The sequence below is a fragment of the Zootoca vivipara genome, chromosome 7, assembly GCF_965207765.1.
Source record: "Zootoca vivipara chromosome 7, rZooViv2.hap1.1, whole genome shotgun sequence".
NCBI lineage: Eukaryota > Metazoa > Chordata > Lepidosauria > Squamata > Lacertidae > Zootoca > Zootoca vivipara.
Window position 1 is genome coordinate 46,590,305 of NC_142590.1, and position 23,874 is coordinate 46,614,178.

Below are 23,874 nucleotides of genomic sequence, written 5' to 3' on the forward strand. Positions count from 1 at the left end.
GCAGTTCTTAGTGTCAGAACATAACAGCAGCCAAGAATTCATCTACAAGCATCCCTTTTTTATATAATTGTTTCTTTTCCAGCAGTAGCAAGCCAGATAATTTCAGAAAGGTTCTGTGAAACTACCAGGGTTGAGCATTTTCCCTTCCTCGAAAAGTTGGAGCTTTTAACTCAGGGGTGGCAAGCCTCCAGCACTCTAGATGTTGTTGGTTTACAACTCCTGACCATTGGTCATTTTGGCTGGAGGTTCAATAATATGGGGGGGGCTGGAGGGCTCTTAAGTGCATGTCTTAAAAGGGAAGGCACAATAATGTAGTGCTGTGGAAAATAGTGAAGTACTAAGGATAAACCCCCTTGGCACTTTTAAATTTTATTTTGCAATACCTTCCTAGGATAGATTCTGTAAGAGTTTTTCACAGTAATCAAGGATGTTAATACCTAGAAAATGAGAATTTGTTTATACACATTTCGGTGCTGAAAGTGACAATAGCAGGGTGGGGGGTGGGGTTCTCACATTTGTAAATGTGATAATTCAAATGACACATTAAACAAATTAAATCTAACTTGTGGAGCTAATATAACACTATTAATTAAGTGTGACGAGTAAGGTGCTTAAGGAGTTGGGAAGTTAACCAATTATTTTCAGAAGGTGTGAAACATCTATTCTTGAGGGCCAGCCCCTGATGCTTCAGGAGTATCACCCAACAGCTCTTTCCACTTTTAGCTTTGTTTATCGCTTTCTTCGGTAACAGCTTTTACTTGTTTCTTGATGTCTTAATTTTCTGCAATAATACATCTGCCATGAATAATTAAGCAATGCATTTACTGCTTGCTGAAAGCCAAGCAAATGCTATAAATCAGATTTGTGATCTACTGCCAAATATGGAGACACAATCAGCAACTATTCAGTTCTATTCAGACTTTTTACTGCAGACTGGAAAATGGGAATCAGCAAGTAAATTTCCCAGCATGCCTCAACAGCACCTTGCACCCTATATCCCAATTCTGACACTTCAAGTTACCTTCTCAACTGATTATCAATGCCCAAATGCAGTGTTCTAGAGGTTTGTTTTTCTTTAAAAAAAAATCATAAGGAAGTGAGCAAACTTACCTATTCTATGGTTTTGACCATTATTTTCCCCAATTTATCTTTTTTCAGCTCATTATAAGAAGAGCCTGCTTGATTCATCCTGCTTAGCCCATCAAGTCCAGCGTCCTGTTCTCACAGTGACTAGATGCCTATGGGAAGTCCAAAAGCTTCCCACTATGACATACTTGCCAAGATTTGAATTGGATATCCTAATTGGAAGACGTATTAATAGAGCCAAAAGGAGGCAATTAGTTTGCATTGGGGGGGGGGAATTACTCATTATATCAGCTTGGAATTCGGCATTAACCTGAGTACTTGGTTGCCACAACTGGCCAGCATCATCTCATATCACTTTGGTATTGAAATAAAACAGTAGCCCTATCATCTTTGGAAACAGAAAAACTTTTCTTCTCACCATAATTAATGCAGGGGGTGTCTTTGTGATCAATGTTCTCTGTCATCCAGTTAGCTAGGCACATGAGAGTTTTCCTACATTTTTGAAGATAAATACCTGCTGTATAAAATAAAGAGCTACAAAAATACAAGCTATATCACTTTCCTAAAACCTTACTGCTTTCATGCATACCAAGGGATAGGAACAATAAAACAACTTTCCATTACCTGAACAGCATCACCTTTTAATTGGAAAGAGGTTTGCAGTGCAATCACTTTACAGAAAACTAAACTACCCCGAACACTGGTGTCTCAGGCTTGGCAGAGCAAGCACATTAGAAAACTAATCAAGTTCAGGTACTCAGCCAGCCAGGTCTAGCAAAATGTCAGAGTAGCCATTAAGATTCTGCATGTCTTAATTTGAGAATCTCACCAATTCACTGGAAGATGCAAAAGCCAAGAATATTTATGAAAGGTCAAAATGCAGAACAGTTTGTCATTAAATTCCCCCACAAAATACTCTTATGCAGAAATAAGCCATGTAATGTTGCCATTCTTAACTCTGTTGACAAAGGATTGTACATATTTTAAAATCCTAACTCTTAACAGCTGTGCTGTCAAGGCTTTGGAATTGTTGCGTGCAGCAGTAATATTACCATATTCTATTATTTATAATAGGCTGCTGTATTTCTTTCTTATTCATATAGAAATTCATTGGTGATTTAAATCCACATGCCGCAGGAGACCTTCCTGACCACAGCAGTCAACGCTTCCTTGCTAACACCTAAACATTACATTTTAATCTATCTCTAAGTGGAATTACTTAATTCCCTACAGCCCAGTTGCAGGAAGTAGATGCTGTGACAAAGGCCTCCCACCACTTCCTGTAAATCAAGTTGTCATGTATCTCTGGTATCTCCGCCAAGTATTCAAAACTCTTGAATGAGTGCCTTGAGGTGCTGGTTGGAGAAATGTGACACACCTGGCAAACTGACTGTGGCTCTCCTTTGGTCAGAAAGAGCCCGGGGGCCACACCCTTCAAGGAGAGAGAAGGTTGGAATGGCCTTTGCAGCTTTGTCCCCTCCCTTTATCACACAGTGCCTATTTCACATCTTCCATACTACGTACCAGGAAGCTGATTATCCTTACTACCTACTCTTAAGTGGACTGAGATCATTATGTTGTTAGTAATTAGGATAAAAGTGGTCTGGTATTGGAGTCATTGGCGTTTTGTTTGTTTGTTTGTTTTTTGCTTTTCAAATTTCTGCTGGACCTTATTGCTCTCTTGCCAGTATTCTTAATAAAGTTTCACAACTGGACTAGTGGAGTCCATGTGCATTTGCCAATCTCAGGATTTGGGAATCCTCATGTGCCTTCATCACTTTGGGTTTCGTCCTATTAGCAGTCTAAGACTAGAGCTGGTAAAGTCAGATATTTGCTCTATTCATGGAGAGAGGCAGAAGGCTGGAGAGTTGGCTTTATGTTTTGCATAAATTAAGAGGGATTGGCTGGAGGCTCAAAGGGCACTGGTCAATGATTCCCAAGTTGAATCATTAATTGAACAGCCCCCGTTTTCTGCTTTTCTGGGGCTGCAAGTGAGCAACAAAAGGGAGTAGTGGCAGAAACTACTCCTTGAAAATAAAGCAGTGGGGCAGCAGTGGGGCAAGGAAGGGGTCCCTTTCTCTACAGATATTTTCTTTTGACAAAGCTCTACAAAATATTTCAGGCCAACACCAGCATGGCTGCAACAGTTATATCACTATGATTTCCAGTTGCAACACCTGACAAAAGTGATGTGTTTGGTGCCACTCAAATGACAAAGAAGTTTAGTTCATTGCATTAATACAATTTTATACCATTGTGGCACCAGCAATTTCCCTCTTGTTAAATTAGCATCGTACTGGTGCCAGCCTTAGTCTTCTCACACATGAAAGAGATCATCAAAATGTATCTTGATTTAAACTAGAGCTCTTAAAAAAAACACCAACCCCTAAGCAGGGACATGGTGTGTGGCACCTCCTGTTACACAGAGACACACAGACACAAACACACACCACTGTGTACTCCCCACATCAAGGAATCTGCTGACTAAAGCAACTGTAAAAGGACATAAGACAGGAAACGGTTATAAATCAGAATTCACTCTTCCCTCCCAGCATGTGAATTATAATAGAATCATTCAAACTGTATCCATATATGTCTTTGTCTCTTGTCTCTGCTTCTCTCTCCTGTGGCCACAGAAACCTAAGAAGTGTGTTCTGTGGCACTCAGTAACGATCACTGTAGCATGTCTATGCTCTGTATAATACAGAATTGCTAACTAAATGAGGGGTGGAGAAACTGTGGCACTCCAGATATCATTGGACTACAATTCCCATCATCCCTGAACATTGGGATGACCATGCTGGCTGAGGCTGATGTGGGTTGTCAGTTCAGCAACCTCTGGAGGGCCATTGGGTCCTTATTCCTGTAGAGTTGGAAGGGATCCTAAGGGTCATCTAGTCCAACCCCCTGAAATGGAGGAATCTCAACATGTGGTTCCCCATCCAATTTGAAACCATACCAGCCCCTGCTTAGCTTTGCAAATGTGTGATTAATTTTATTGCTGCACCACTAGGATAGTAAGCTGCAGTGTAGTTTGTACTACATTTCAGCAGCATAATCCTATACAACAGATTTGCAGTTTTCAACTTGTGAATAGATTTGTGTCATTCAAAACATAGTAATACAAATCACTTCATTATAATAGTCAAGTTAGCTAGCTATACAGTGCGGTACAGTTTCCCTTTAATCTTCATTATAAGCGTTTAGCAAGAAAATCCAGCACATTCTGAATATGCAGTGTGTTACAAGCCATACCTCTGAAATCTAACTAATCTTCATTAGGCAGAAACAAATATTCTGTGTTTAGGACAGCACAGTAACACAACAACATTCTTTTAAAATATCTGCCCAGGTCAATTCTGCATGTGTATTGCTGAAGCTGTGGCAATAAATTTTCTAAAGGGTTGCAAAACTTTCTTATAGCTATACCACTTCTACTCTTGCCGCCTCTTCTTCCTCATCTCCACATGGTGCATTGCCATCATTACCCTTCCCTTACCCAGGACTGGCAAGGAGAAAACAATTTTGAAGCCTCGGTTTCTTCTTGTTATCAAATAAGCTTTGCCAGCTGAGGAAATCAAAGATACGCTTGTAGATGATGTCAGTGACTTAGCTACTCTGGACTTTTGTTCAACCAACAGTTTGGCCACTGCATTTTCACCAGCTGGAGCTTGTGAACCAAACACAAGGGCAGCCCCAAGGTTACCAGTGCGTGGACTACAGTGGTCAGCCTATCCAAGTCCAGGAACAGTCACAGCTGTCAAACCAGACAAAGCTGGTAAAGGGCACTTCTGAGTCACAGAGGACATTTGGGCCTAGGAAGAAAGATTTATCCCAAGCATGCCCAGCACGTGTTTGGAAAAGCACTTGGTCACATCAGCTCCTAGGGTACAAGGGTACAACACCCCTGTTAACTAGCTGCCTAGGTGGTATACCTTTACAGCCTACAGCTCTGACCTGAACACTTAAGAATCATAGAAACATAACATTGTAGAGCTGGAAGGGACTCTGAGGGTCATCTAGTTCAACTCCCTGCAATGCAGGAATCTCAGCTGATCATACATGACAGGTGGCCATCCACTTCTGCTTAAAAACCTCCCACCTCTTGTCGGAGTCTTTCCACTGTGGAACAGCTCTTACTATCAGAAAGTTCTTTCTAATGTTTAGTCAGAGTTCTTGTACCTTGAATCCTTTGGTTTGGGTCCTAGCCTCCAGAGCAGGAGAAAACAAGCTTCCTCTATCCTCCATGTGACAGCTCTTGAGCAATTTGAAGATGGCTACGTATTTGTGTGAGCAAATTCCTGGACTGCAGTTCTGCCTACACAGTAAACTGCAATGAGATATAGTCACCTATCTTGGGCTGGGCTTACTCCAGAAATGTGGGTGGGATGCAGCCACTTGACAGCCTTGTACCCACTTCTGGTGGTACTACTCTTTTGTCTAGATGCAAATGGAGGGCTACAGGTTACGCAGCAAATCATAATGGCTGACAGAAAAGGACTAGACACAGTTCCATGTTAGATATCTTAATACAGCAGTGAACTAATTAACATAAGACATTCATTGGATGCTTTGGAATCAGTGTTTCAGCTCCGCAAGACTACTGAAAGTCAACGGTGTGTGTGTGTGGGGGGGGGGGGGGACTGCAGGTATTTAACTTATTTTCCTCACAAGATAAAGGATGATACAAGACAAGCACATTTTGTTTCGTGGATACACATATGGAAAATCCAGAGATAGCAAACATTCTCGAGTCAAGAACCAGAAAGCCCACAATTCTTTCACAGAACAAAACTGGTGTATCTATGTAAAGCTGCTTAAAGTCTGATTCCAAGCTGACTAATGAAGGGATCAGAATGTGGCAGCAGCTGCAACTAAAAATCATTAATCCCTTTTGAGATTTCTCCAGCATTACTATTGGTGACCAACCATGTCTTTGCCAAAAGCTCAATGTGTGTTATGGAGAAGGCCAACAGCTAATGAATGGCTTGTAGGAGCTAAATGTCTACATGCAGTGCAGATTGTTATTTGATTGTCACAAATGCCCTAACTTACACTAAGGTCAGGAAGTTTGGCTGCAGAAATTCACACTATGCAAGATGCTCAAAATATTTCAATTACTACCCCAATGTGATAGAAAATCCACCAGACATCTCAACCATCAGAATTACCCCCGGGTCACTAATTGAAGGGCTTTTAATCAGGGTTAAGGATTTTGAATTATTCTCAGGATTAATCATAATAATAATAAATTGAATATATACAGTACCATATGTTACCCAATACCTGGTCTCAGGGTGGTTCAAAGAATAAAATCAAAATATAAAACCAAAAAATACATAAACAAAATAAAAACAACAACCCAATAACCCCCCCCCCCAACCCCAAGGGCATAGGATCTGCCAACAACTGTTTTTATCCTGACCAAACTGTACTTCCTCAGGTAAAAAAACCCTCACTATTATGGCTCCCCCCCCATTTTTCTATGGGGTCAATTTTTTTCTTAGATGGATGTTTTCAAAGATGTCCACGTCCTTTTTGACATTCAGACCAGATGACAATTGTGAGAAGGTGTTTTCACTCTATTTCCTTAAAATGCTGTTTAAACTGAAAGCATCTGAAATATTCCTTGACAGCTGAAATGATTTGCATGTTCTGAGAACTTCTACTGCCAATGAAGCTGACTGTTCACTTGATTTTATTTTTTACGAACATATATTTCTGATGTACTTCCTTCAGAGTAGGGTCCGGAGGGATTTCAGAGCAAAACCCATAGCTCTTTGCAGAACATTCTCAGAAATGGATGGGAGCACCATCGAAACCTGTAGAATGCCATCATAATACTCACTTGTAGGCTAAAAAGAGTGCTAAAGTGAAATTTTTACCCCTAATCTCAACGGTGAGGTATGTAGAAAGTGTACTATTCTACCGCAAGCTTTGTTGTTCTAAAGGCAACTGCTAGAATGTAAGAATAAAAATGCTATATGAACAAAGCAGATGTACCTTAGTAGTGGTTTTCTGAAAGACAGCAATCAATACACACCATTTATGATACTGCTAGGCTATTATACTACCAGTTAGTAAACTTCATACAAAAAAACAAGATTTCGTCCATACATGCTAGTGGTGGTGCAGGTTCTATAGTAATCTCTCCTCCCTGCACATATTGCAGTCATTGCAAGGAACATTAGTCAATAATTTAGCAAGAGACAATATATTCATCCATGCCAAACATATAACTCAGAATTTGCAAGTTCCAACCAACAGAAAGAATAAAGTTTGCCGTTTCCAGTAAAAAGGAAATACCTTGTAAGTATCCCATCATTCAGTTACTCTCTACAGATGCAGAATCAAAGAAGCAAGCCAATTTGTGAATACGGCAGAAAAATGCATTGTAATGAAATAGTAATAGTGATAGAAAACACTGTCAATAGTTTATCAGAGAGAGATAAGGGCATTATTAAGAGTTTGAGAATGGACAAAAGACAAGCTTGACAGTGAATGGATGGTTCTAGCAAAATTAAAACCAATGATTTATTGGATTTATTATGTAAGAGATATCAAGAGTGAGCTTTGTGAAAAATTATTCTTGCTAGAACACATCTTGTCGGGATTCAAAGCAATGTCTTCTTTGGCCCTGCAATCTTGGAGAGGCCAAGTGGGATCGCAATGTAATCATATGCATGTGTATGTTTACTCAGAAATAAATCTAGTGTGTAGGGCTGGAACTGGGGTGGGGGGAAACAGAGTTCTTGCCCTGGGTGCCTGATTCAAGGTGGCACCTAAATCATGATTAATGGTGTATGTGTGTGCGTGTGTATAAAAATGTACAAAGTGCATAGGATTCAACTAATGAGTGTCATTAGTGGAAGCTTTGTGCAAGGTCTCTCACATGTGACAGACAGGGTTGACTCACCCATGAGGCAACCACCACAGGCACAAGGATCCACAGGGGCAGCAGATCCTCATGTACATATTTATTCTCCCCTTGTTTGACACAGATCTTCACTCACTGCTTCTCTCCTAGCGGGGAGAGGGGTGCCATTTTGGGGGTTTTCCTCAGGTGCCAAAATACATTGCCCAGGCCTGGTAACAGAACTTTATCCTGTCTGCTTCCCCCACAATTGGCTCGGTTGGGGCAGCAGAAGAGAGCGAAATTATAATGCCTAGCATGCCAAAACACAACCTCGAATTAGTTGCATACCAGCCGATGTTATTCAATAGCTACATTTTATTTACAATTTATCTACTGATGTGATGAACATTACTATATCTATATCTACTCTATCTATCTACCGTGTTTCCCCTTTTTTAAGACACCGTCTTATAACTTTTTTCCCTCAAAAAAAAACACGGTGTCTTATTTTCAGGGGGTGTCTTTTTTTTTTTACGGCGCTACAAGACTTGGGTTTTGTGAAGGAAGAACTGTCTAGGGATAGATCCGCTCTGGGCGCCGGCGCTGGAGCCCTATCGGTTGCGAAAGCTGGCGCAGATTGCATCGTAAAAGAGGAGATACTCAAGCCGTTGCATTGGGACACCTTGCTGGAAAAAATGGAATATCTCCCCATTCGCAACGCTTTTAAAGCCTTCCCTTTGTCCCCTTCCCGAGCTGACTCTCCAAACATTAATGAACTCCCCCCTCCCTTGCCCTCCTCCCCTCTAAAGTGGCAGCCTGCCTGCAGGGACGATGAGGTGGGAAACCTCTTTGCCAAGTTACCATACAACAGTTAAGAGAGGGGTGCGGGCAGATGGACAGGTTGCCCTCCTCGCCACCCCTCCAGGCTCCCTGCGCTCCACCGGCAGCTGCTCTTAAGCAGTGGGGGCGGGAAGTGATCGTGCCGAGGGATCTGGCTCCAGAGACTCTGAAGGGGGTGGGGTGGGGCTGCTTCACCCAGCGGCAAGCTCGCAACGCCCCCCTCGCCGTCGCTAGGGCTGCTGAGGCTGGATCGCGCCCCTTATCCCGCGCCTGCGCTGCGCGCCACGTTTTGCCCGATCCGACCCTAACCCTAACCCAGAGAAACAGCGGGCCGTCACCTACGCTGCAGCGGGCCGTCACCTCCGGCCGCTGCTCTGCCTCGGGCCATGCAGCCCACAACGTTCCGGCGGCGCGGCTCCCGCCGCCGCCAATCACCCCATTGCCGCTCTGGCACCTCGGGCCATGCAGCCCACAACGTTCCGGCGCTGCGGCTCCCGCCGCCGCCAATCACCCCATTGCCGCTCTGGCACCTTGGGCCATGCAGCCCACAACGTTCTGGCGGCGCGGCTGCTGCCGCCGCCAAACACCCCTCTGCGCGGAGCACCGGATCACGGAGCCGGTCTGCAGAGTCAGCGCCCAGCAACACCGTGCTGGATTGAGGAGGCGATGCTCCGTGCGGCGCTGCTGGGCGCTGACTCTGCAGACCGGCTCCTCGATCTGGTGCTCCACGCAGCACTGATCAGCGCCGACCCGGCAGGTCGCCGGATCAAGGAAGCGGCCTGCCGGGTCGGCGCCCAGCACCGGATCGAGGAAGCTTCTCAGGGTGGTGGTTGGGGGGGGGGAGAAAGAGGGAAAAGGTGTCGGCGGGGAGAGAAAACGCGCGAGTCGTCTCCCCTTTCTTTCCTGCTTAGCCGGCTTGCGGGCATTTTACAGGAAAAAATGACGTGAAAAGAAAAAGGCAACGAGCCCGGTCAGCGGCGTCTCCCTCCCTCCAACTCCGCCCCCCAAATTGAACTCCCTGACACCCCCCTTAATTTTTGGCCAGAGGCGTCCTCGGGCCCCGTTCCCACCTTCGCTGCTGGACGCCTGCAGGTAGACCTATGTCTTATTTTCGGGGTATGTCTTAAATTTTAAAAATCTTAAAAATCCTCCCATGGCTTATATTATGACTACGACTTAAAAAAGGGGAAACACGGTATCTATCTATCTATCATCTATCTATCTATCTATCATTTCTGATCAAATTGCTATTGTAATTTTACCACAACTGGAAAAAACAAGTAAATGATATGTACTTGTTGCTTTACCAATTTATTACAACTGTTGATCATTTTTAAATAATAAAATATGGCGTTGGCTTATGAGTGCATTTCAGGTTTTTTTGCCCTGGGTACCAAAATACCAGGCTCCAGTTCTGCTAGTAGGTTTATTTTTTGTCACAAGTGTGCTTAGAATTGCAGCCTCAGACTCAGGTTTGCATGGGATTTTCTGCATCTTACTTCAGGTTGCCTTACACCCTACATCAGTGGTTCTCAAACTCCTAGCAGTGCTTGCTTTTGAAAATATATCTATCCATATTCTGCAATTGATTTTAATACTAGAATATAATATATTACACTGGAATGATTAAATGTTTTTTGGATTGTCCTTAAAACTTCGCACCACACTTGCCATCCTCTCTTGCCACACCCTTTTGAGAACTACTGCTCTAGCTCTCGCTTTCTCTCATAATCCCTACTGTAATCAAATTCAGACGGCGTGAGAATGTCCGCATCCTCCTAATTAGACAGACTTACTGAGAATAAAAAACACAAATTCTTACATACCATCTGGAACTGAAAAGCCATCTTTAAATATTTGGGGGGAGGGGAGAGAGAGAGAGAGAGAGAGAGAGAGAGAGAGAGAGAGAGAGACAGGGTAAAGTATAATAATGCTGACTATAGATTATTGGTAAATGAAAAGGAAGGTGTGACAATGTATAAGGTTTTTCAAGGATCAAATTGCAAGAACACTAGACTCTCTGGTGCTATGTATGATACTCAGTATGTCAGCAATGCTTTATACAGTACTGTATACACAAATTCTTCACCAGCAGCATTTTCTCCTTTTGCTGCAACGTATCATCATCATCATCATCATCATCAACATTTTAAATTGTAACTTGTTTTTGCAAATTTCCAGGGCATTAAAAGCTATGGAATATTATTTAAATACCATACTGCCTGCTTCCCCAGTGATGTTATTCATTTAAAATCCCAATATTTGCTCTTATTACACAGATTGCAGTCATTCTAAATTTGTTCAAAAGCCTTACACTGTAGATTCCCCAAGTGGGTTCAAGAGGAGACGTTTATGTTTCCATCAGCAAGAGCTATGAACTGAGCAGAGTATTAGCAATGTCAATATTCTATTAACTTAATTCACAGCCATGCCCATCACACTATAACTACTTGCTACCTCAGTTGGCTTAAAAAAAACCCCAACCTGAAGTAGTAGTATTATTTGGAAACAAGGTAGTCTTAACACTACACCTCTGATTCCAAGAAATTCCACTATGTGCTTTTCACCAGCTTAAAATTTGCTTTTAAGCACCATGCTGTGTTGTCTTACAGTAGAGTCATATGATTGGCTACTGTATGGTTAACCCCTTTAGCTTATGGTCCCAACCCTCAGTTCTTTATACTTCTGAGCAGCAACAGGTTTCATTTGGATAATCTTCACTACATATGGGGGGAAAACAGAGACAAGCAAGAAAGATTATATTGCTATCTATATCAAACTGCAACAGTCTGGTTGATCTGATTCTAAGGAATGTGATTATCCTAATTCTGCTTTTAAAATATACATTTATTTCTCTCTAAGACAAATAGACTAGAATAGCAATCTGAAATACTAATAAATAAATAGGAATCTAACTACAAAGCAGAAAGCAAAATGAGAAAAATAGATCTAGTGGAGACATTCCTCAATCCCCACACCCAATCCCTTATGAATTTACATCTAGTAAATCTAAGCTTATAGAAGATTGGCTTCTCTTTGATCTCTCTGTCCATACTGATAGACCAAGAATATCTGAGCAAATATTAATTACAATAGGCAGGATTTTCATGTGATGCACAAGCACATCAGTAATTAACACATGCAAATCCCCAAGACAAGCTTATCCAGGAAAACAGGCAGTAGTTTTGCAATGTAAACACCAACATAATATATTAAAAACAATGCAAGCAACAATGTTTTTCACAATCACGTAATAAATCAATTCTGGATATTATGTGAATCCAGCCAACGCAATCATTGAGATGCACAAAACATATATCCTTCGTGTCACTAAACAATATGAACAAGGAGTCTTGTAGTACTTTTAAAACAAACAAACAAACTTATTTTTAGGCTTTGGTGGGTTACAGTCCACTTTGCCAGTTGCATGAATTGTTACCCTGAGAAGCAGGTACATATGCACAGCCTTTGTGGGAAGGGGATTGTAAAGAATGAAGTGAGGGGGAAATGAAATACAGGGGGAAATATAGAGAGCGATAATTATATAATTAACCATAGTCATTCACAAACCAGTTTCTGTTAAATATCCTGGTGTTGGGAAGCTGATCAACACACATTATGTGCCAAAAATGCTTTGTCTCAGTTGCGTCCTCAGGCAACAGCACTGAACCTCTTCATGTATTGTAATTCAGAGCTTTCACATTGCAGACTGTGGTGCACGAAAGTTTAGATTTTGCTGCAACAGAAAAACACAGCTACCACTCTGGAAGTTACTAAGGCCTGCTGAAGAGGGGCTTCCTTCTATAACAGGCAATAGGATAAGAATAATTATTTAGGGGCAATAGTCCATATGCATATGTTGTAGGATGACATCTCCTCTTTCCAGGTTCATTATATTAACATATCATGAGTAAATGCTGCTCACAGTCTGAAGCTACACCAAGAGCAGTGATTACAGTACCCCAGGTTGCAATCTTCACAGGAACAGGTGTAAGAAGTAATGATAATTTTTTTTAAAAAAGAAAAGGAATAAAAATGCACATTAAACCCAAAGAAACTGCATCTGCTTGATATCAGCCCTTATTTGCTCTGTGCTTCTCCTTACCGCCTTCCACCACTAAGTTCAAATGTTAAGATGCAGAGGTCAGGACCAAGTCTTTTGTTTCTGTCATTCTGTGAGGTGTCATGTATCCTGATAATGCTACGTATAAATAATAATGGAAGATAACAATAAACTATCAGTCAAGATTGATGCATCTTCATACTCACGGTCTCATTAAACATTGAGCAACTAGTGCATATGACAGAACCAAGAACACCCACATTTTTCCTTTGGGGAAAGGTTAGCAGGTTAAATGACCCCAGTAAGACTGTTGTGATCATCTGTGCATAAAGGGATTTGGATACTAACTATGACTTCTGACCCCATTAGGGTTAGATTCATTCTAAGTAGATACCAAATGTATTTTGGCATCCTCTAGCATCTGGTTCTACTTGTGTTAAGCCATATATACTGTATATATATATATAGTACTCTTTCAGCTTGCTCTATGATGTATTTTATTTTTTATTATATCTATATCTATATATTGCAATGGTACCTATTTATGTGCTCACACTGGTATGTTTCTGAACTGCTGGGTTGGCAGTGAGTAAGGAGCACGGTAGACTAAGGCCTGCTACTTGGCACCCTATGTTCCTTTGGAAGAAGAGTAGGATATAAATGTAACAAAACAAAAATAAAATAATATTAGAAAGGGATGGCATGCCTTGCCAAATGCCCATTTGTCAGTGTAAGACCCCTAAAACTATTAAACTATCTGAAACTTACAAAGTCCCCATAGAGGGATGCCAGGCACCTATGATGCAAGTCTACTCTCCTTAAGCAGGCGCCACGTAAGCTCCAGCAACTGTAAGAGAGACAGCCGTGTCCCACTAATAAGAGACACTATTCCTCCAACCCACATCCCCAAAATGTTGCCATTTGTTAGGGGTTTTCAATTTTTTGAAATTAAACACACATGTGCTGTATGTTCTGCAAACCATTATTAACAAGATCAGAAGAAAACATACAATTGATATTCATATAAGCCCCAGATTCTGCAGTGACGGAACTGCTCTCTTTCCATGCTCTTTCTCCAAAGAAATGCAGTTCCTCCCAAATGTCAAGAAGTCAAGTGCAGGTAATTGAGCATATCCTATGTTGGTTCACACCTCCATTTATATAAGCTTCACTTTTGTTCCTCCATCACGCCAGGTCATTTCTGATGTGGCTTTTTTCTTCTTCAAAGGATTTGAAACTCTGTTTGAGATTATCTGAAACTCTGGTGGGTCACCCAGACCTGCCCCCAGCTAATGGAAGCCTTGCCCAGAACCTCAGACACAAAGCCTAATAAAGAGGAGGGAAACGCACAACAGCCTCAATGGCCTCTGCTGAAAGAATTGATTTTCATTTCCTGGTTTTCAGAAAAAGATTTGCAGTGTTTGGGGTTTTAGTAAGCAATATATTCCAAAAGCCTGGAAAGAGCATCTTTTCCTTGACAATTGAAATGAACATTAAATGAAATCTGCAAAGCTATTTTCCCTTGCACAGTCAAGAGCTGACAGAAGGGGAAGCAGAGAGGGCACATAAAAGACAAACACGAAGAAGCTGAGGGAGAAAGTATAGAACAATCATCCTGAATTGCTTCCAAAATGCTGTAATGGAATTAGGGTCACCCTGACAGAAACAGTCAGATCGGAGGAAATTCGATTTTCTTAAATAAATAAATAAATAAAATTCTATACTCTGCGAAGGAAAATTTGGAAGTGTTTTATCAAATTAGCATGTGTATATATATTTTAAACACATATCAGACATATACCACTAAAGGTGTCACCCTCTATTTTGACCAGCAATGTTTATGCCATCTCAACAAATATATCTGAGCAATCTGGCTAATCCCAGTGGTTGTGGGTTGTTGTTGTGATGGTGGTGGTGGTGGTTTTACAGCAGGGCAATCCACAAGCTCCCCTCCATTTTGAAATATCCGAGTCACATACATATATTTCAAGACTATCCTGAAAACTTAATTTTCAGAGAGTCCATATTTATTCCTTATGCCAGTCCCACTAAATGACACTCCAACAATCTGTTTTATTTCACCCTGAAATGTCTCACTATGTGCACAGCTGCCTAATTATCAAGACGCTAGAGCAGCAGCAGTAAAAATCTGCTGCAGTAACAACAAAACAGATTTTGAGAGTGGGAGACCCTAGGTTATGGGCTTTTGCAGAACTCTGCTTTCAGATACACACAGCACAAGTGATCCATGCACACCCTGCTGCATTATCAATTATGCTCCATTTATAGGCATAATTCTCTCACAAAGCCCAGGGACTTAGGTCATTTATAGCTGTATTCTGTACTACCACCTTACAACAGAGGCATTCAAAACACTTGGCGGATATTAATTGGCCTTGACACTCCTATGGTACTTCTCAGTGATTTCAGAGAAGCAGAGGGGAATGCCTGTGCGCAAATTAGGTAGGCTGGGTCCATGCGTATGCAAATTATACCTTCACATAAACAAGGCAAATGCCTGCCTCCAAATTAAATAAATAAATAAAATGAGTTGCCGATCAGACCTTTTCTAGGCTTCCTTTTTTTTCTGAACAACCGTTCTGTATTGTTATTCACCAACATATTCTGTTTCTGCAGAAAACAGACAGCCACAACTGCATGGTGTTTTAGAGGATTTGTCTTTTCTGTAAAACACACAATTTCCATCTCCAGGTAGCGTCAGCACTTAACTGGGCATTTGATTGCTCTGATTCCTGCCTGTCACACAGACAGCAAGGAAAAATGAAATTGCCAATGTTCAGCAGTGCTGCCAATTGCAGCTGATGCACTTCCATTCTGTCCCCCTAATGCAGTGATTCAGACCAATTTGCTCTGAACAGTATCGCCTTGTTATCAAGAGCAGCAGAGAGGACGGATAAGGGAAAAATTGGAATTTAGAGTCACACATCAAGACCAAGCCACCTATCACATGCAACAAAGCCTATGTTAATCTGTGTGCCTCAAGGTCATCCAGGCTGCAGTGACAAAAAAAACTGCCTTCCCACTCAGGAAGTAATCCTGTGCAAGGAAGAGAGAAGAGGCCTTAAGATTCCGGTTTTCTCAACACGCCTCAGGGCTGCTTAACACGTGATCTTTTCCCTACATGGAAATAATTGTTGTACAATAAAAACTATGTACATTATTGCACAGAAAACAGATCATGAGAGTGTGCTGTGGTGCCTATCTGTGTTTTTTGAAGTAAAACTAACTGTTATATCCCAAATAATACAAAAAAATGTTCTCCCCGCCCCCCATGCAGAGATGTATCACTGCCAAGCAAATCTCTTACCAGTGAAGCAGCCCTTCATAAGATAACTCTAAGGAAGGACATGTTACGCCATTGTGAGGCTTTGTGAGGAAGTATTGGTATCCAAAGTTTTCCTCATGTGATCCTCAATTAATCAACGTTACAAACCTTTTGGAGTACTACTACTACTGCTTCAGAGAACAGAAAATTGCTATAATCACATACTGTGGCCGCTACACCAAAATGGATGACGCACGGGTCATTCATTGCCTCATTTCTGGTTCTGCTTAACAGAATGGGACCCAGGTGGTGCTGTGGGCTAAACCACTGAGCCTAGGGCTTGCTGATCAGAAGGTCGGCGGTTCGAATCCCTGTGGCGGGGTGAGCTCCCGTTGCTTGGTCCCAGCTCCTGCCAACCTAGCAGTTCAAAAGCACATCAAAATGCAAGTAGATAAATAGGAACCGCTATAGCGGGAAGGTAAACGGTGTTTCCATGTGCTGCTCTGGTTTGCCAGAAGCGGCTTTGTCATGCTGGCCACATGACCTGGAAGCTATACGCCGGCTCCCTCGGCCAATAATGCGAGATGAACGCGCAACCCCAGAGTCGGTCACGACTGGACCTAATGGTCAGGGGTCCCTTTACCTTTACCTTTTTAACAGAATGGTATAAAATTAACTAAGCAAGTTATTCCAGCTCAAGGAGAAGTTAAGAACTGGAATAAATACCGTAAATAAATAAAAAATGCCTGTACCTGTAACTCTGTGAGAAAGAATATGAATCCATCAATATGCAGCAGTGCTAATTACTGGCAAAAAGTTAAACCATGCAGAAAACAACAGCCGTGGCAACTGGCCTTTGGAGGTGGGGAGGGGAGGAGCCCCTCTCTCCCACCCATCTGTTTTTTCCCACACTCCCCTTCAGGCAGCAAGTCCGCAGCATGTACTTAAAGTCTCCTAGGCGGGAATGAGAAAAATCACAAGGGATTTCTCTCTCTAGAAGGGAGACCACATGATTAATTCTAGGGGAGCGGGAAGGGGAAGCAAGTACTATTCTGATTGCTTTAGCATGATGTTTTGTGTAACAAGCTTTGTGTGCAGATGAGGTATCATATAAATAAACATTTACTAATCCCATCTCTGAGGCACCATACTGTACCGGACACCCACCCACACCTCCTATCCCCGTTAAATGTATTTTCCGATTGGAAGTGCGCCACCACCTTCAAAAACGAACGAAAAATAAGCTTATGTTTTGTACCTGCTTTGCTGTCCTCAGTAGCTGCTTCTGCACTTTTTTCATCTTAAGGACAACTGGATGAGGTAGATGGCATCACAATGACACACAGCCAATTCAGAATGAGGCCAATACAATGAATAATAACTATTACCGTACTTCCTGTTCTCACTCTGAATGCACTGAACAGAGCACCTTCACCAAAGGGAACACTTTTCAATGGAAAAAAAGATTGCATAAAAAGCACTCTCCCTATTTTACTCCAGCCCTACTATTTACAATTCTGTGGCAATAACAACAGATTGCAGCAGAGACGGATAGCCCTTAACAACAGGTGCTGCCTCAGCATATATTTCCCAGCAGCTACAATGACTTTACTTATATATTTTGGGTTCTGAATTAGCTTGTGACCCATTCACTGAACACATTTGTGCAGTATATAATTGTCATCCAAAAGGCGGGGGGGGGGCACACAAGATTTTAAAGATTAAATCGGGAAATAGCAGGAAATGAAAAATGCCCTAATAGAAATTCATAGTAGCAAGCCTACTTTCAACAATAAGTATTTAGCTCTTCCTCATCAATTTAAATTGATGGGTCTTAAGTGTATACAACATAGAGATGTAGAAAGGGCCAAGAAAACTTTCCATGTAAGTAGGGACCAAAATGACTCATTAGTTTGTGAATAAGATAGCTAAAAAGAATATGTCAGAACTATATAACATCACAGATAACACATGGAAGACTTCTTTAATGTTCAAGTCAATACCACAGGGCATAAGACAAAGAAAAAAATAATGATTTTAAAAATGGTGGGTGGGTGCTTTCAAACAAAAATAAGGATCTTAGGTCTTTTAAGAAATCAAGTATTGCCTCTCCTTTTCATCCAGAATGACCTAAAATTTGGTAATGGAAAGCAATGAACGGATTCAATATACTGCAGTCATTTTGTGACCTGTTTGCAAGCATCACACATTTTTGGAAACAAATTGACACTAAATGACCCACAGCCCTTCCTTTTCACTGTCACAAATAAACGTGCTTCAGTCAGTTCTGGTTCAACTTTTGATAGATAAAATCTGCTGAAAATTTACTCAGCCATAAAATATTCCCATCTGAGTGCTACTTACTATCCGCCTCCGTTGATGACATCAAGCAGCACAGAACTAGTGCTGGCACAAAAAACCCAGGGATGCTGAAGTTAGGCACCATATTCCAAAGTGGAGAAAGTCACCTTTACTCCAAGGCAAGCAGTCAATACATTCAGCGTCAATGATGCAGACTTATTCCTGCAAACCAAAAAAAGATAAAATGAGTCAGACCCCAAGCAAATCTAAACATATTTTAAAAGCACTTTTCCTACCCAAGTGAGAATGTACCTTGTTCTATATCACTGCATTTATCATGTTAGAAAACTAATAATGGATATCTGGATTGCATATTTATTGGATTTGCATTACTCATACTAAGGAAATCACATACTCCTTGCTGCATACAAGGAAAGACTATCCACATGCAATGTCAGAAATTGTTTAAAAGGGAGGGTTTAAAGTTTTATCTTTCTGAGTAACTGTCATTCTATTTTGAAACTGGATACATTTTTTAAAAATGCTATTTATGTAGCTGAGATCTTCCATTTTCAGAAGAAAATACTTTTCCCAGTCCAATACTGAAGGCAGCACCCAACATGATGCTGGTAGAAGTTTCCCACTGCACAACTTTCACAATCAGCATACCCAAAATTTAAAAGATTAGGGAGGAAATGTAAAAATGCTATAAATGAACCAGAAGATTATGAATATATAGGGTTTGTTCCGATACCAGAGGGATCACTACCAGAACCCTGTCCTTCCATCCTCCCCTTTACTGAATGTCTCTTCAATGAGCAAAAGAGATAGGCTGGACGAGAATATGGGTTGCTTCCAGGCTGCTCTCAAAAGAAGTACTGAAGCCACATAAACTGTGAGTGAAGAGCTGGAGGATCTCTCTCACCTTTGATTTTATAGTTATGTGGTTGGTATATTCAGAAACCCAATGGCTATCATAATTTCTTCCCAAACTCTTTAACATTTTAGGAGACCAGTGGGATGCGTCAGAAAATTCTGACACTTGCCAGTAAATCTAACATAAGATAAAGATAGCATTTGAATAATTTCTCTCTCTTCATGGCCAACCTTCACAGCTACAACTGCAAGTACATGAGGATAGGAGTCCTTCTGGTAAATATGAAGTTGTTTTTACCGGTACTTGCATTGTGCCCTTGGAATAGGACAGGGGGGAAATAAAAATAAAATAAAATCAACAGAAAATGTTGCCAACCATGTGTGAATCCTGCACATTTAGATGCAACATCAATATCCTTATTACTTAAATTGGCTTCCTACCCCATATGCCAAATTATCTTCCTGTTTCAACCTCTGCATCCTCTTACTCTCTGGGGCATCATCTGACTCCTGGATCTGCAAGTCAATTCATACCTTATACTTTGAGCTTTGGAATAAAAAGCACTGAAGCTTAAAAGACAAAGCATGCATCTAGCACCACCAATAGTGTGTTCTCCAGTCATAGTTAAAAATCAGGCTTCCCAGCAAGGAAGAAAAGATTAAGCCGCTCACTTGTGTGCAGTAGTCAGCTATATCATATTTGTATCTTGCCACTTAACTTCAGTATTTCTTGTACCTGATTTTTTTTGAAGTAGTAATAAAGTATGGATTGGTGTGTTATGTGTGTTATGTTCCAAAAACATTTGAAATGTCAAGCAGGAGCCATTCTGCTTCCGACTTTCAAGATTACAGAAAAAGCAAAATTCTAAACACTAAAATTCTATCATCTGTCATGGCTAACTCTTCTGAATAGCTGCATTAAGGACATAATTTCTGATAACTGACAGGGTACTGGATTCTATTTACTATGAAACTAGAAAATAAAACAAATAAACGAATATGCACAAATTTGCTTGAAATTCTGGCTTCTTTTTGATAAATTATTCTAAGGCTGGATTGGAGAAGTATCAAGCACCTCTTCCGCACTCAGAAACAATAAATAATCTCACCAAAAATGGAAGTGAAAGAAGAGATATGCTGTGAAAGAGAAATGCAGAGTTTGGGAATTCAGGCAGAAAATAAGAAATCTCCTTGCAGGACAGCAGCTATTCCTCATGTGCATCTCTAAATTGAAGAGTGGCTGGGGAAACCCAGCCAGATGGGCAGGATAGAAATATATTATTATTATTATTATTATTATTATTATTATTATTATTATTATTAAGACCAAAATATATCCTCAAACAACCAAACAAGTGAGTCACTACACTTCAGTAGCTGATAGAAGAGCTAAGTGAGAAGTTGAATAGTGTTATTTGCATAAAAGGAAAGGTCACATGTACCGGTATTAACTTGCCCCAGTCTGAAAAACAACATGAAGCCTGTGGTGTGGCTCTGTCAGTATAGGACTGCCCAGTACCTCTAGTCCTCAATCATGTCCAAGTATACACAGGCTTGTCATCTCACAGGGGGCAAATCTGGAAGGAATTGGCATGTGGACATCCTCCAACTCCCTGCCATTGCCACCTTGCTCATTTCATTTTTTACCTCCTCGTCATTTTCCTGGTTATCAGGTTAGTGTCCCCTAGTACAGGACCAGTTAGACCAATGTTTTAGTACACTCATGTGTATTCCTTAACTGTAAGTATAATGCCCAGAGAAAACTAGAGGCTAACAATGAAGTCCATCACACTATGTGAGAAACCTGGTGTTGAGGGAAGAAACCAGCCCTAAACTTTCCTTTTTATATCCTCTACTGAGAAGGCAAGCAGCATTGTCTAATGATCCTGAGGGATATGTTTAACTAGCTATTCTTAATTATTAATCATTAAAACTTTGACCATGTCAGGAAGGTACACATGGTGGGCCATGTGAGAAACTGTGCAAAAGGCAACAATAAGAATATACTATCCAAAGTATACTATCCAAAGTAGATACCAGTCCGCCTGTGTATTGCACAAGGAAATGAGAATATAGCCATTTAATTAATGAGCTTATGACTATGTACACCGACTGCACAGTGCAGAGGCACTATAACGGGAACACAGTTTGGCAATACTGGGGGGAAGAGACAGAAAAGGTTGCTCATCAAGATATAATTAGAGAACAATGCCAACAGAGTTACTGCAGTGCTGGCAATACACACACACACACACACACACACACACACACACACACACACACACACACACACTATATCCTGCTTTGTATATTAACTTGTCAACAATAATGTAACCATATAATCTATTCCAAGATCGTATTTGATTGGAAAACTGCCAAGGCCATATATTCAGCATCTCAAAATTGGTCATTTCTCTCTTCCCTTATGTATATTGTATAGATTAGATACCATTTACATTCAATTCTGCTGTTAGCAGACAGCCACTCCCAAGACTGCCCGCTAAGTATTAATCGCACATGCTGTCAGTCAGCAACCTTCCATACTCTTGTTTTAAAATGGATAAATGAAGAAGTGTGATATAAAGTAACAGAAATGAAGGCTGAAAAAGCTCAGCTACTACTCCAGTAAATTGGGTGCAAGTCTCTTAAGGAAGCCACACACACACACACACACACACACACTACACACACAATTACATAATTAAATACAACCCTATTAAAATTATAGTCCTTTGGCTAATTAAACAATATATGACCATTTTGTGTTTTTATATTGTAAACTGCCATGTGATCCTCGGATGAAAGGTGATTTTTTTTGGGGGGGGCACCACCACTGAAACATTTCCAGTACATCCATTTAAAAGCACACAAATGCACACACTGTACAATGCCCACCCCCAGAAGATCCTGCCACAACAGCCAGCTAGTGAGCATTTGTTTGTCTGTGAAAAGAAAACAGAGAGGGAGCTAGTCTAGCCTCCTGTGGAAGAGAGTTCCACAATCTGGGAGCAGCCACCAAGAAGGCCCTCTTTTGTGTCCTCACCAAATGTGCCTGTGAGGGTGACAGGACTGAAAGAAAGGCCTCCCCATAAGATCTGAAGCCTGGCCAAGCTCATATACGATCCCTTCACATAGCCGTTATAGGGCTTGGGAAGTCGTAACCAACACTTTGAACTGTGCTCAGAAATGGACCGGGAGCCAGTGGAGCTGTCGTAACAGAGTTTCTGTTTTCCCTGTAACCAACTCTGAGAAGGCAATAAGATATAAGCAAGCAGGTGTGGCACAGTGTTAATAGAGATCAGAAATACTGGAACGAACATTTAAAACACAAACTATTTTAATATAAAAAAGAGACACCTAAAACGTGCTCCCCCCCAAAAAAAAAACCCTTGCCCAGTTCCACCTGATCTGTTTGATAGCTTAGGATAAAGGCTGCAATTATTGTACATTTTGTGGGATTCACAAAATGCAGCAAGACCAGCTTGGGGAAGAGTACTGTGAGAAAGACAGGCTATCTGTGATTCTGAGGTCCTCTTCAAAGACAGTATTTATTCCTGTAGAGATTGTCTTTTCAAAGTGGTTATTGCCCAGCAGGCAATACTTTTTCCCTGGCACAATTCCTGAAGAAAGTCTTGTTAAGCAACTGTGAAGTTAGGCTAGAAAGCATTCATCCCCTTGGTTATCTGAACCTTCCCATCATCAGCACTGCATTCTAGGCACCAACAACTACAGGGAACACCCTCTCATACAAAGTCCATTCTCATGCCTTTAATTTGAGAGATAAGGAAACTGTGGTCTGTATATCACCGCCTTTAAATGAAATGCATACAATATTTAGAATAAGTCCAGCAGCTCAACTCTCATCAGGGGTTACTGATTGATCGGTACAAAACCACACCTCTAGCAGAGGGAAGCAGCTTTCTCATGAAACAATCCTTTAAAATGTCATAAAACCGCCTCTCTCACCTTGATCCTGACATGATATATGATCAGCTCGTGTGAAAGCAATGAATGATGCCTCTTATGACTGCTTTATTAGATTTAATTCCCATTTTTCCTCTCATCCCACTATACAAAATTTTCTTCTGCCTGATCTGAACGCACTCAAAAAATGTTGCAGTGATATAGATAACAGCAACAAATTACTAAGCAGATACAGTACTGAAATCCCAAAGAATGTTTGTATTCAAAGTCAGGGATCTTCTGTGAAAGAACTAATTCTGTGCTACAGTTTGTCAAGGTGTATCATAGTTGTCTACATCATTTGAAAGAACTGAAGTATGCATAACGATTCTCTTTCATTTTCTGGGCCCTGGTTTGCAGGACTCTTTCCACAAAAACAAGAGGGATTTCTGGATTGTGCTTCCCTCCTATAGTTCACACAAGTAACAAGCGAGAGGACTCCACATCTGCTTTGTTTTTTTAATTTCTGTTTCCTCCCCATACATGTTTACAATGTTACCATATGGGCATGTATACCACAGCCTCTGCCCCATGTGAGTGCTGAATGCTTACTGAGTATATGAGCAGAGAAAGACAAGACTGCGGCAGGGTTGTTCCTGCAGT

At 41.1% G+C, this 23,874-nt stretch overlaps 1 protein-coding gene across 8 annotated transcripts in view; it reads right to left on the bottom strand.

Annotated features, from left to right (window-relative positions):
* PTPRF (protein tyrosine phosphatase receptor type F) overlaps window positions 1-23,874 on the bottom strand; it is a 480,822-nt gene that overhangs the window by 274,060 nt on the left and 182,888 nt on the right. For all 8 annotated transcript variants that reach the window (XM_035122098.3, XM_035122099.3, XM_035122095.3 and 5 more), the window contains one exon: window positions 18,496-18,654. In XM_035122098.3, coding sequence (XP_034977989.1) covers window positions 18,496-18,577 — 82 coding nt within the window. In that variant the 5' untranslated portion in view covers window positions 18,578-18,654. The remainder of the gene's footprint in view (window positions 1-18,495; window positions 18,655-23,874) is intronic.